This window comes from Dryas octopetala, chromosome 1 (genome assembly GCF_963921425.1).
Source record: "Dryas octopetala chromosome 1, drDryOcto1.1, whole genome shotgun sequence".
Taxonomy (NCBI): Eukaryota; Viridiplantae; Streptophyta; class Magnoliopsida; order Rosales; family Rosaceae; genus Dryas; species Dryas octopetala.
The window spans coordinates 13,502,016-13,516,023 of NC_141366.1; the positions used below are offsets into that span (position 1 = coordinate 13,502,016).

General features: G+C 38.0%; 2 protein-coding genes and 1 pseudogene across 2 annotated transcripts; 1 reads left to right on the plus strand and 2 right to left on the minus strand.

Annotated features, from left to right (window-relative positions):
- LOC147298132 (universal stress protein PHOS32-like) lies at positions 1–3,227 on the plus strand. The gene is made up of 3 exons (XM_086229437.1): positions 1–929; positions 2,447–2,491; positions 2,814–3,227. The coding sequence occupies exons 1-2, from the start codon at positions 158–160 to the stop codon at positions 2,452–2,454; spliced, it is 780 nt and encodes a 259-aa protein (XP_086085563.1). The 5' UTR covers positions 1–157; the 3' UTR covers positions 2,455–2,491; positions 2,814–3,227.
- A 3,120-nt stretch (positions 3,228–6,347) lies between these two features.
- Positions 6,348–7,505, minus strand: LOC147298133 (uncharacterized). The gene is made up of 2 exons (XM_086249217.1): positions 6,896–7,505; positions 6,348–6,812 (listed from the first exon to the last, which is right to left on the minus strand). The coding sequence occupies exons 1-2, from the start codon at positions 7,427–7,429 to the stop codon at positions 6,597–6,599; spliced, it is 750 nt and encodes a 249-aa protein (XP_086105343.1). The 5' UTR covers positions 7,430–7,505; the 3' UTR covers positions 6,348–6,596.
- A 4,707-nt stretch (positions 7,506–12,212) lies between these two features.
- LOC147298134 (calcium-binding protein PBP1 pseudogene) lies at positions 12,213–12,596 on the minus strand (annotated as a pseudogene).
- Between the last annotated feature and the right edge of the window lie 1,412 nt (positions 12,597–14,008).

A 14,008-nucleotide genomic window follows, 5' to 3' on the forward strand; every position in this document is an offset into this window, starting at 1 on the left:
ATTTGGCATATACGCATAATAAACCAAATCATTCTCCACTCTCACAGCTCTTACTTTCCCACCCATTTTCCGACTAACCAAACAACCTGAGAACTAAAAACCACTCTCTCTCTCTCTCTGACTCTGAAATTTTCAGTCTGAACCCAAAAACCCCGAAATGATGAATCACCCGCAGCCCCCACAACCGCAAGACCCCGCCGACCCCCAACTCCCGAACATCCGAATCCACCACCCCTCCTCGCCACGTCACCACTCCTCCTCCGCTGGCTCCGCCGCCACCCCCACCCCCACGGCTGGGGCCCGCCGCCGCCTGGGCGTGGCCGTTGACCTCTCCGACGAGAGCGCCTACGCCGTCCGCTGGGCCGTGGACCACTACATCCGCCCCGGGGACGCCGTCATCCTCCTCCACGTCAGCCCCACCACCGTGCTCTTCGGCGCCGACTGGGGCTCAATCGACCTCTCCATCAACACCAGCGACGACTTCGACCCCGCAAACGACGTCGTCCACCACAACCACCAGTCCAAGCAGAAGCTCGAGCACGACTTCGACGCCTTCACCGCCTCCAAGGCAGCCGATATCGCCAAGCCGTTGAGGGAGGCGCAGATTCCCTACAAGATCCACATCGTGAAGGACCACGACATGAAGGAGAGGCTGTGCTTGGAGGTCGAGCGGCTCGGGCTCAGCGCCGTCATCATGGGCAGCCGAGGGTTTGGTGCAATGAAGCGTGGCAGTGACGGTAGGCTTGGGAGTGTGAGCGATTATTGTGTGCATCACTGTGTTTGTCCTGTCGTGGTTGTACGGTATCCCGATGATAAGGACGACATCAATGGCGACGGTGTTCGCGGTGCTGCTGCTGTTGTTGCGGTTAAAGAGAATGAGGAGGAAGAGGCCGTGATCAAGCCGGTAGCTGGCGACGAGCATCCAAAAGGTTAGGGATTTGACTCACATTTAGTTGCTAATGGTTTTCAATTTTGGGGTTTTCATTAGTTAATTGTGATTTAGATTGTTTTTATTAGCAATATTTGATAGTAATTGTTGATTTATCATATTGGGTATGATTGCTTCACATTTGTGATATATGTATGAATGTGTATAGCATATATGATATGAGAGCTCCAAATGAGAACTTTGTTTTGTTTTGTGTCATTTTAGTGTTTACTATGTAATTAGATGAGCAGTCTACTTTCGGCAAAGAGAAGTTTGCAATTGTTATATCAAGTAAGGGCCTGGGCTCCTTATGGTTGTTTTTCTTCCAATGTATTGTGAACTGTAAATATCTTTCATTCTATCGTATGGATTTTCTGAGCGAAGGTTGACTAAGCAAATTTTGATGTTTTGCATTGTTAACAACTCATGGCTGTTCTATGAAAGCGTTATGAGATTCTTTGAATGTGAAAATAGCATTTTGAATGAGCATATTGTATCCAAAAATTAGCATGGAACTTTTCAATTTTAGTTTGTTTTACTTTTAGAGTTGCTTGGTCTTCATCTCTTTGTTTCTGGGTTCTAATCTTTTTCTTTCAATTTACAATCCTTCATTAAATTATGTGCGTAGGGTTCTAAGCAACATTTACGATACTCATGCACTTGAGGTTCTGTTTAGCTTCTTCAATAACATTTCTTACCTATGAAAAGGAGAGAGTATTTTTTGGAATTAATTTTGCCTTTGCTGGCTTATGTGGGTAGTGCAGTCTGATTGTTGGCTTAGACAACAGCTAGGCCACCTCATTAGATGGCAGAATGAGTTCCCCAATGGCAAAGTATAAGCAATATAATTATATTTTGTTTGAAATTGCAGCAAATTTTATAGGATTTGGCATGTTTTGAGCTAATGCACATAGTTTGTTCTGTTATTGTTACATTCATTGGTTACTGTAATAGGTTTATGAGTTCTGGGATCTGTCTCTTCTGTACGAGTTAGTGTAGTGCTGTGCTATCAGTTATGACATTGACATTGTAGTACAATTTATATAATTATATACACACAAACACACAAACACACATACATATGTTTATTTAATCTCAAACCTTATTTTTATAAGGGCATGCCACAAAAGTTGCAAGGAAAAGCTTCGTCCTCTTATTTGGCATGGTCGTAACAGTTTTATTGCGATTTGTTCTGGAATGGCTAAACTGCCATTATTGTTCTTATGATGTTTCATTGTGTGTGTGTGTAATTTTTTTGAGATTGTTCAAAATGAGGGGAGATCAGAAAAATATGCTTGGGAATATCATCTTGGCTTCAAATCTCGTTACAAAGTGTTGTTTCTGGATGTTCTTTTCCTTCAATGATAATGTCAGTTATGTTGTTCTGGTCAACAAAGAATTCTTAGATAGATGGTTTGTTCAATGAATTATTACCTATGCTTCCTTGTGCTCTGAGAGGGAATCTTTTGGATGGCTTGCATATGCATAACATTATATTGGTTTTTTGTCTTGTGACAGATGCTTAGCAGTATCTGAGTCGTAGTTTGATCCTCTCAAGTATAGGTATGCATTTCTTGTGCCAAAATTCTCTATTTTGCTCTTAAATTTTTATTGTATCATGACTTTCCTTTTTCTTTTCTTTTTTCTTAATTGTTTTGAATAGTTTTATATTTTCTTAAGTCAGAACTTGTATCTACATTGTGAACTTTTCCTCCACCTCCACCTCCACCTCCCTCTCCCCTCAAACGTTGATGCCTTTTATGTTATTTCCCGCTGCTTTCATTTTCCACAATTTTCATGCAAAATAGATGCTGCCTTGGTTCCATTTTTTTATTGGTAGCTTATGTAGAATGTGACCCGTGTCAATTGATTTTATATTTTGTAGTTTGTGAAGATGTCTGAGTCAACTGGGATTAGCTGACATGTTGAGGAGTTAGCGAGCTCATGGTGGGTGAAATCTGTGTGAAATGCAGTAGTCCAGGCTGCTGCTGCTCTCTACCCCATCCTCTCCAACAGCTTTTCTCATGTATGAACTTTGGGAGGATCGGAGATGATATGTGTAAGGTTAATGAGGTTTCTGGAGTCCTTTGAGGTCCTTGCAACTTTGTTTGTAGACCTCACAACTTTGTTTGTCTGCTTTGTGACACAACTCCTTTTAATTTCAAGGATGTGCTTGTTGCTAGTATGCAAATTTATTTATATGACGCTTTGATAAATCTGGATGTTTATGTATGGATTGGTGGACAACCTAAAATCAATATGGTATGAAAAGGTAGTTTTTACCATAGTTTACCAGTTACCACTGCCCATATACTATTTTTGAATAGTTTTATTTCTCATGTCTGTGAAGCAGATCATTTGGACAATTTCATCTGAAACCAATTAATCTGTTGGTAAATTGTAATGGTGGAATGTTTCAAACTTATACTTTTTTTTTGTTTTTTTCTTTTAAGTAGAGCATAGAAAGAAAAAATGAATTGATTTGGAGGCACAGCGATGAAAAGCCAATTGCTATTTGACTTTTGGATGCTTAATGAAGTTGACTAATTTGTATGGTAAAGGCTGAATGTTGTCTTCTTGAAAGCATGACATGGCATAATGGACATGGGTATATGCCAAATGCATCTTTATCCTCAACTGATTGGATTTGGACCATTTGGTGTACATGCATTTTCTCAATCGATCAATATCACATATATCCAGTCCAAAAGTGACGTTGGAACGCTCTCTCTGCATTTTTTGCACAGAAACATTGTATATCATGCTCAAACTTCAAACCGACCTTGTGATGCCAGCAGGATAGATAGGAATTTGTTGGTTAGCGAAGGGTTCCAATAAAAGTACTGAAAGAGTACAAATTTTATTTATCAAATAATTTGATGGTGTTTTATTTGTTTAAATTTGGATTTATTTTGAATTCTATCTTTACCCAGTTTGAGTCAACTGACAATGGGTGTTTAGTGTCATACTGTGCCATATGGGGAATCTGCAATGCCATTGGAGTCCATGTGATGGGAGGTGTATGTCATTACATATTAATTTGAGCTGTCTACTAAAATAATAATCATGTTATAATAAGCCATGGTGATTAAGATTAATCTTATCCAGTTAACTTGAGACGGTATTAGGGTCAGTCCACCTTTAAATTCCTGGTAATGGGATGATATCATATCATATATAATACACCAAAAGTCCAACATTCTAGATGCATACATGCGGATAGGGGTCGGCAATGGGCCGGGCCGGGCTAGCCCGGCCCAAATTTTTTGGGTTCGGGCCGGGTCTGGGCTTGAATTATAGAAGCCTAATAGGGCTTTCGGGCCGGGCCGGGTCGGGCTTGGGCTTTAATACACAAGCCTAAGGCCCGCCCATCGGGCTTTGGCTTGCGGGCTTGGAGGGCCGGGCCGGGCTAGGCCCGAACGGGCGGCCCATTTTGGGCCCAAAGCCTATTTAGACACATATATATCATAAAAAAAAAAAAAGGATTTTGGCTATATTGTGATTTGAACATGAGACCTCACATAACAAGCTTCAACTCTCAACCAACTGAGCTGACTAGTTTATTTGTCAAGTTTGTGAATCATAACATATTTAATAGCTCTTTCGTTTATTTACTTCAATAAATTATTAATATGCTTATTAAGTTATTATATAATACTATTATGTTAGTAATAGTGTAATACCATAAATAATAAACTTTTAAAATTATATACAACATTACAACTATAATAAAACATAAATGTACATATGTATTATTATATATTTTATTACATAATTTTATAAACAAACGATGCAATTGTGTTGTCAACGATCCAAACCGTTCAAATTTTAGTTCCTCACTCAAAGATAATTTGTGCAAAAAATTAGCTCAATCGGAGATGTAAAAGTGACATAATGGTGGTCAAATTAATGAACGATCGTGGTTTTTCTAATGATCATCGAATGGGTAGATGAATTTCGATTTAGCCGATTTTTTGTACGGATGATCTTTGACTATGAACATAGAAAATGAACAGGTCAGATTGTTGAAATCACGTTGTGGTCTTCATAATTATGGAAACAATAAGGTTTCAACGGGAAAGTTATTAGAATTATACTCTTCAAGTGTATTTATATGTAGAAGCTCACATATCGATCTTGTTTTCAACGATCCGAACCGTTCAAGTTTTAGTTCTCCACTCAAAGAGAATTCTTGCAAAAAATTAGCTTAATCGAAGATGTAAAAGTGATTTTTCTAAATGTAACGGTGGTCGAATTAATGAACGATCGTGGTTTTTCTAATGATAATCGAATGGGTAGATAAATTCCGATTTAACCGATTTTTTGTAAGGATGATCTTTGACTATGAAAATAGAAAATGAACGGTTCAGATCGTTGAATTAATGAAATGACGATTGTGGTTTAATAACTTTAATTATACTTGTATTATAAAAGTTGTATATACACATATACATTTATATTTTATTATACTTGTAATGTTGTATATAATTTTAAAAGTTTATTACTTTATTATTTATGGTATTATATAGTTTACACTATTACTATTTACTAACATTATAGTATTATATAATAACTTAATAAGCATATTAATAATTTATTATAATAAACAAACAAAAAACCTATTAAATATGTTATAATTTCCAAATTGGGCTTTGGGTCGGACTTTGGGCGGGCCTAAACGGGCCGGGCTTCGGGCGGCCCATGGGCTTCAAGGGGATGGCCCAAGCCCAACCCAAGAGACTTTCGGGCCGGGCCGGGCCGGCCCAATTTTCGGGCCAAATCGGGCTTCGGGCCTAATGGGCCGGGCGGGCTTCGGGTGGGCTTCGGGCCTTGGGCTTTTTGGTGAGGCCTACATGCGGATATATGTGCTATATAGCAAGTAGCAGCTTTATATTCTTTGCAAGTCTGTATCATGCATGTTCCTCATAAGAATAAGATAGCAACTAGTGACAATTAAAAACAAAAATATATCTTCCAAAATTCCAAATTGACAAAAATGAAGAAGCAATTGAGTCAAAGGCTTAACCAACACAAACATAGACATAAACTTTTATATTTCGTCACCAAACAAACATATACGACAGTCTCTTCCTCAGTTCCCATACAATTAGTAAACAATTAAAGTAGGGATTCATTTTCTAATCCAGCCCCACCCATACACTTAAATAGTTAAATGGGTGAGCCTATCTTAACCAGCAGCCACTAGATCTCAACTGCCACATTATTGATGCTAAAAAAAATAGAAAAAAGCCGTGGCCTTCATTCATTTCAAATAGTATTTCTTTATTCACACTTTATGTGCCAATGGATTAAGCATTTACATTTAATATTCATAATTCATATTAAAAACATAATTTTTTTTTTTTTTGCCAAAATATAAAAAACATAATTAAATAAACATTCATAGCAGTAAAGCCAATACACAGCAAAACTAAGGAATGTTATTCAATTACAAAATCCGAATATACAAACTAAATTTGATGCAATCTTAGATTTGCATTAAAAAAATTGAGGGGGTCAAATAAAATATGGTAGTGGTAGTGGACAACAACAACCTGAACAAGCTAGTAGCTACCTCAAGCCCTATTATGTATGGTTAGGAATAATAAACATTAATTTAAACAAAAAAAAAAAAAAACTTGATTAGGAGAACGATGATCAACGGCTGTTATTTGTCATCTCTGCTCAGTTTGCAAATCCCAAGGATCGTAGCGGACGCATGATCACGGTCATTGATTGCTTCATTTTGGAGCCGACGGATTGAGCTCACGATCGCCGTTGATCTCGACTCCTCCGCTTCCCCATCCTCTTCACCGACTAGTCTTGGCCGTTTCAACGGCCTCAATGAACCAAACGCCGCCGTTCCGTCGGATCTCACTTCGTCCTGTTTAATTTCAGAAATTTAATTAATTTCTCAATTTTTGATCGCCAAAAGAAAAATTAAAAAAAATGAAGAAAAATACGCACATCAGAATCCACATCTGCATTATAATTATTCTCTCGCATTCGCTTCGAAACCGAAAACTGCTCCTCGTCTTCGCTACTCGAACAGCTCACTGCAGGTGGTGGAGGCTGTGCCGCCGAATACGAACAACACGACCACGGAACCACCTGATTCTCATCCTCATCCTCATCCTCATCACCATCACCATCACCATCACCATCACCATCACCATCACCATCTTCTTCATCATCACCACCATCACCATCAACATCATCATCTTCGTTGTCCGCTTCGCTTTCTCGAACCTCTTCCTGGCCAAGCTTATCTCCATGGCTGCGGACGCAACTCTCGCAGACGGACACCGTGGGCGTGAGCTTGGGGCCGGAGCCTTTCCACGGCGTCGGCGACTGGCACACGTGGCAGAGGAGGCTCCTCGGGTGCTTAGCCACCAGAAAGTTGGCTCCGTGCACTTTCTCGTCGCAGTCCCAACACAAGCTCGCCTGGTCCGCCTCGCAGTGCATCCGAGCTCTCAGTCCACACAACTCGCACTCTCTCATTTCTCTCCGACCTCTCTCTCTCAGTTTGGCAGAACTGACGCAGTGTCGCTGAGTATGATATATGGGAGAGCGTGCAGCCTCACACTTTGATTATGTAAAATAACCCTGGTTTTCCCAATTTAATTACGTGTTTTTTACCCGGTCTCTGAAGCTCAAAGAAGGGTATTTTCGTCATTCTACCACAAGTGAAAAAACTGGACAAAATATCTTTACCAGTTCCTTCGAAGTTGTCAACTTCTTTTTTACGACTTCCCCGCCAGCCGGATGGGTATGATACTCTACGGTAAGGTCCACGTATTCTAATCCAACCCCAACCAATCACATATACGAAATTCACGTGATTAGCACGTGACACTGCACTGTTGTCCCCGTGGCGAGAATTCGTTGGTTACGCGTTGGCGATACAATGGATTCTCATACAGTGATCTTTGATGAATGGACTCTTTGACCAACAAAAAAACGAAGTTTGATTTTATGGAGTCGCGGCCCACCACTACAAGACTCGCATCGCCCACTGAGCGACACGTGTTGGGGCGTTTATGGAAGCAAAGCCTTGCGTGCCTCGAAGCATTTACAAGGCCCGCCTCCCTCCTCGCCAAGAGAGATATTTTTTCTCGGATTCGGCGATGACGTGGCGTCCTCGACTGTAACCTGTGGGTGCCCCCCGGATTCCGAGTCCGTCCTACGTGGACAGTTCCTGGCCACAAGAGAACATGGGCCACGTGACGCGCACCTGGGTTTCGTCTGAGGATCTGGGCCCATCTGGCTTGGTAGGGGTGGACCCCACGGCCAAGATGATCATCCATGCCTCCACTTTCGGCTACTTCTAATAAATGATAATTATTATTTAATTTACCTAATCTTTTTCACTTTTTTAAATTCGTTTATTTTTGTGGATGACATTATTGGTGTATTTACCAAATTAAAAAATTGGAGAAAGAATATTGAAATAAATATTAGGGCCCAGAAGGTTATGGGCAGGGAAGGGCTGGGTCGTGGTGGTAGTGTTTACCACATATCTGGTTTTAAGCGTGACAATCGAGTCGTGTTGTTTTATTTTCTGTGATATATTATACATCATATATTACACATATATATATGAATGGGTCCTATGTGGCATATGATTACATGATTACATGATTACATGATGAGATGGCAAGTTCACGTGGATGGGTCCTTTGTGGCACATGATTACATATGAGAAAATCTTTGTTGGCTGAGTTGGAGTTGTGGGGGAGGAGCAATTAGAATGGTGTAGTAGTAAACTGGTCAAAAAAAGAATAGTGTAGTAGTATTGGAATGTGTGGAAGAGAGTATTTGGTTTGTGGTGGAGGTGAACTGAAGATGAAGATATATGAGGTTCTCTGCATCAAGACAGAGGGTGCATGTTCCTTTGCTTTGAGCATAAATCCAAGTATCCAACTCTCAAAGCACAGAGGGTGACGCCTACTGTGATGTTCAGTCAGGCCCACCCATTCCTTTTTTTTTTTATTAATCAATAACTCAGAAGATTTAAATTCCAAATAATCCAAAAAGGAAAAATTGAATGTTACTCTTGTAATTTGTATTAAGCCCCCAAAATAAAATCCATTCAACTTAATTTATGATGATTTGTTTTTTCTTATTTCAAAATATACCATGTGTATAACTATAAGTATCTCCCTCATCATTAGGAGTGTAAAGGAGCCAAGTTGAATCGAATTTCAAAATGTTCAAGCTCGGCAGCTCAAGCTTGGCTCAGCTCGGCTCAGCTCAATTCATTTGCAATACAAGCTAGAGTTTATACTTGACTTCAGCGAATAATTATGAAACAAGAGCTTTGCGAACGAGCTAAGCTCAAACCAAACTCGAGTCGTCTCATAAAAAATACAAACATTTTGCGAGCTTTATGAGTCTAGTATACGAAAGCTCAAGATTAACTTGTTCTTCTAACGAGCCTATTATTTTGTTGGAAAAAAAATTTATTTATCCTCATGTTAGAATGATGTGGTATTTTTTGAATAAAGAAATATAGACAAAAGATGAGAAAAATAGAGAGAGAAGAGAAAGAGCCAATGAGAGAAGGTGAGAATACCATGTGGTATCATATGGGTGATATGTAAATTCTTATCTTTTGTTATAACTCAACTCATTTTATTTTTTAGGGCAAACTATAAAGTTACTCTCCCAGATTTAGTGTCATTTTTAATTTCCTCTATAAAGTTTCAATTTTTTCAATATAATACATATACTTTTCAATTTATGTAAATATGCAAAAAAAAAAAAAAAAGACTCAATTAGCCCCACCACCCCCCACCTTCCCCAGCCTCGTCACATCCCCCCTCCCCACTTTTGTCGCCGACTCCCCCTCCTTCGGCAACGACCCTTCTCTCCCTCTGCGCCATCTCTCTGGCTCCCCCGTCGGCGACCACCACCATCCTCTCCTTTAAAGACCAGTCACAGGCCATTCTGCCAACTTTGGATTCAAATCGATCAGCAAACACCAAGAAATCAACGTTACACACCACCATATACATTTTTCTATCTTTGGATTCTCCCCCATGAAAAAGATCCTTCATTCTTTTTTTTTCCTTCTCACTTATTTTTTTACGAGTAATGCAGGGAGTACACAAACTACACCATCATTACCCATTTGTTCATTGGCAGAAATACACAACAACAAACATGCCACGCACAAAAATAAAATATGAAGAAGATTAATTCATAAGCCTTGATAATTAATTAAAGGAGAGAGAGAAAGCCAGAGAGAAAAAAAAAAAAAAAAGAGAGATAGGGCAGAGGGGAGAGAAGGGTCGTCGCCGGGGGAAGGGAGAGTCGACGGCAATGGTGGAGAAGGGGATGCGATGGGGTTGGGTGGGCGATGGGGCTAATTGGGTAATTTTATTTTATTTTTTTAGTTTTTTTGAAGTTTTGAAGTTTTCAGTTTGCACAATGACTTAAATTGAAAATTATACGTATCACATTGAAAAAAATTAAAACCTTAGGGAAGGAATTAAAAATGACACTAAATTTAAGAGGGTAACTTTGTAATTAGCCCTATTTTTTACAAACGGAACTCAAACGAACTAAAAATGAATTAATGAATTAAATACAAGTCAAACTCGAACTGTATGAAGTCCATTTACAGCCTTACTCATCATTCTTTGTCCAAACCCTTCTTGTTTGACTAGCTCCAATAAACCCTATGAAAGGGTGGAGTCCAATAGCGTAGATCCTCCAAAGGCCTAGTTTAAGTGGCCCAAAATATAAAGGTCTGTTATGTTCCTAACAAATCCCCAAAGGTGACCATTTAGCAAGAGCAAGTGTAAATTTGGAAAAATAAGTTATACTTATGAAAAAATAATGTCCAAAAGTCTTAATTGTGATTTTTCCTTTATCATGAAACCCTTCTTACGTACCTTTCATGCATGCCCATATCAAAATTATTGAAAAAATTATATACATATATATACATACATTGTACGTAGAACTTAGTAGTACACTAGTTCTAGAGGTAATTTTTTAACGTGAAAAAGATGTGTGACCTATATATGGGCTCATTAAATAGCTTGTATGGTAGTGAATAAATTAAGTGACGAGAAATGGAAGATGCAAGATGATGAGACAAATTACACAACGGGATGATGCTCATCGTCTCGTGTCAAAAAGCGAAAGGAGGAAAGAGAGTGCGGACTTCCAGGAAATTAAGGGAACACACTCGATCTCGATCACGATCACATCGCCGAGCTACTGCATGCCAACCAAAATCACTAATATATTATCTCCTTCGATTGGGGAGCTATAGCTTCTTTCACAACCTTCTTTTTACCAACCATTTTTAGTTTCATGGACACTTTGATCTTCTCCTTCCAGGAAGTTGCATACATCAATCAACTAAGGTCTGCATATATATATTTTACCATATGTGGCGTACGTGTGCGTAATTAAGAGTGATTTTTTTAATTTATTTATATTATAATAAGTGTATATTTATTAATATTATATTTTAAAAGTATAAATCACTCATCCACTCATATTATCAACCACATGACCGTATTTCGGCCATATACAAATGTTTTTCTTTAAATACATTACAAACCTCTAATCATTTTAATTAAGAGTAAGTTTGAGAAAACATAAGATGTTTAATTATGTTTCAAAAACTATAAATCTAAATCACATATTCAATCAAAAGTTAATCTAATCAATAATTTGGATTCATAATGTCACAGATTATATTAATTGCCCCTCCACAAATTATATATGTGCTAGCTCTACCAAAAATTACAAGCTAGTGTTTTTGATCGGGGTATCGAAATATGGCAAGAGTACTTAATTAAATATAAAAGAATGATGTACTTTTGGTCTTTTCCGAACATGAAAGTAATAGTTTCTGTTCTATGTATGGTTCAAAATATCTTCATATATATAAAAAAAAAATTATATATTTTGAATTTTCCAACATTAGTTTCGATAAAGTACTCCTCATCCCTAAATTCTCAATTAATATATGTTTGGTGAATGTATAAGGCCATGTAGAGTTCTAGACCAGTTTAATTGCTAAAGATTAGATAACCACCTAAAAGTTAATAGAGTTTGATTTTTCAGTAGAGATGATCGAACATGGAACAATATATGAAGGTACGTCTTAATTTTTTAAAATCCAATTATTGACTAGTTAAACATTGCATTGATACAAATTGATGGAAGTTAATTATTAATCAAAGAAGAAACGTACATGAGCTGATGAAGAGAATTAAGAGACATGAATACATAATCATGATCGAATTGCAAATGATAAATCCTACAATATCATCTGATCATTTACACGAACTGCATCAAAGTGGTGATGATGATCTTGATCCATCCAGAGGTGCTTAGACCCATCCATTAAACCGGGGCTTAACCTAAACATGAGAATGCAAAACTCCATCTGACTGAGAGCCCCATCTCCATCCAAATCACCTTCCATCAGCATCCACACCAGCTCCTCATCTCCCATGTCATGCAGGCCCAGCAGGAGAGTGCTCCTCTTCAAGCTCTCGAACGTGATGAGCCCCTTCTCCACATCCATCAGCAGACGAAACCCGTTGCAGATCTCCATGATGAACCCTTCCTCCCCCATACGCGCGATCATTGACGGGAAGTAGTCCACGAACTCAACTGAAGCATGTTCTAATGCGATCATGATTGAAAACGAGCTAACTGCTTCGAAAAATATTTTGAGATATTGGTGAGAATTCGAGAGCTAGAGGGGGGTATTTAATGAGCAAGCGAGAAGAGGGCGTGCACTTATAAATTTTGATTGGGGACTTTCTTGCAAGGTCTGAAGGCTTTAACTGTTAGCAACGGCTTCTTCCTTTTTCTCATTGGTTCTGTGATGAGCTTCTCCTTCCTGGAAGCTGCATTGGAATCGATCTCAAGGATCTTGTGCGCGGATATCAACTTTAGCTAGCTACCTCTCATCTGTTTATTTGGAGAGGAAATTACAGATTAACCTTACTCAATTTTCATGCTTTGTTTTGTTTTCTTCACTAATGACAACCTACCGTACGTACGTCGCGTTTCGCACTTTCTTTTTTTCATTTATTTAATTTATGATGTAGGTAACACGTTATGGATTATATATTAAAATAAGGACAATACTTGGGTCACCCTCAAGTGTGACTTCCATATATGCCAGTGCATATTCATGATTAGAATCGATATCACTTATTAAAGATAATCTATGCAAACAATCAAATTGCTCGAAAATCGTTTTGTTATATAACTGTTATCGAATAACTAAAATAAATGGACAATTTGTATTTAAAGAGTAATTTTTTAATCAACCGTCTATTTATTCTATTTATTCGATAATAGTTTATAACTAAACGATTTTCAATTGAGTTGATCTTTTGTAGAGATAATCTTATCTAAAAAATAAATGATTCCGATTCTAAGTATGCACTGCTGAACAAAATTTTTTGAGAGGTGGGGTGACCTAATCATTGTCCTTAAAATAATAGTATAAAAATAAATACGTTGTAACATTCTCTTGTTTTAGCTACTAGTCTAGTAGTAAATTAGTAATTAGAGTCCCTAAAGTGCGTTAGAGTACTTTATAGGAAGCAAAATTTAAAGTAAAAAAAAATTGTAAAAAAAAATGAATATTGATATTTGTAACTTTTTTTTTTTTTTTTTCAGAAATCAATAATTACTCTTCAATTTATGCAAAAGAAAATTAAGGGGAAAGACCAAAAAACTTTTGGTCTAGTGGTAATATATTTTGTTCTCCAAATTTCAAAATCTTCTCTCTTTTGAAAAAAAAAAAAATAATAATAAAGACAATGAAATGTAATACCAATATAGTAGAAAAGGTAGCATCGTAGAACATTACTGTATAGTCTATATATAGAAAGGTAGGCAACCCAAATTAAACACCAATTTAATTTCACAGTACATGGGAGCCTAGCCATGAATTATACATTTTTGGTAGGTCGATCAATTTTAATTTGTATGCTCAGCTTGGTGTGTCTAGTTGTGGATGTCCTTCAATGTCCTATGGCTATCTACATGATGATCAATTGGACTGTACGTTGTGAAGCATGTCTGCATGCA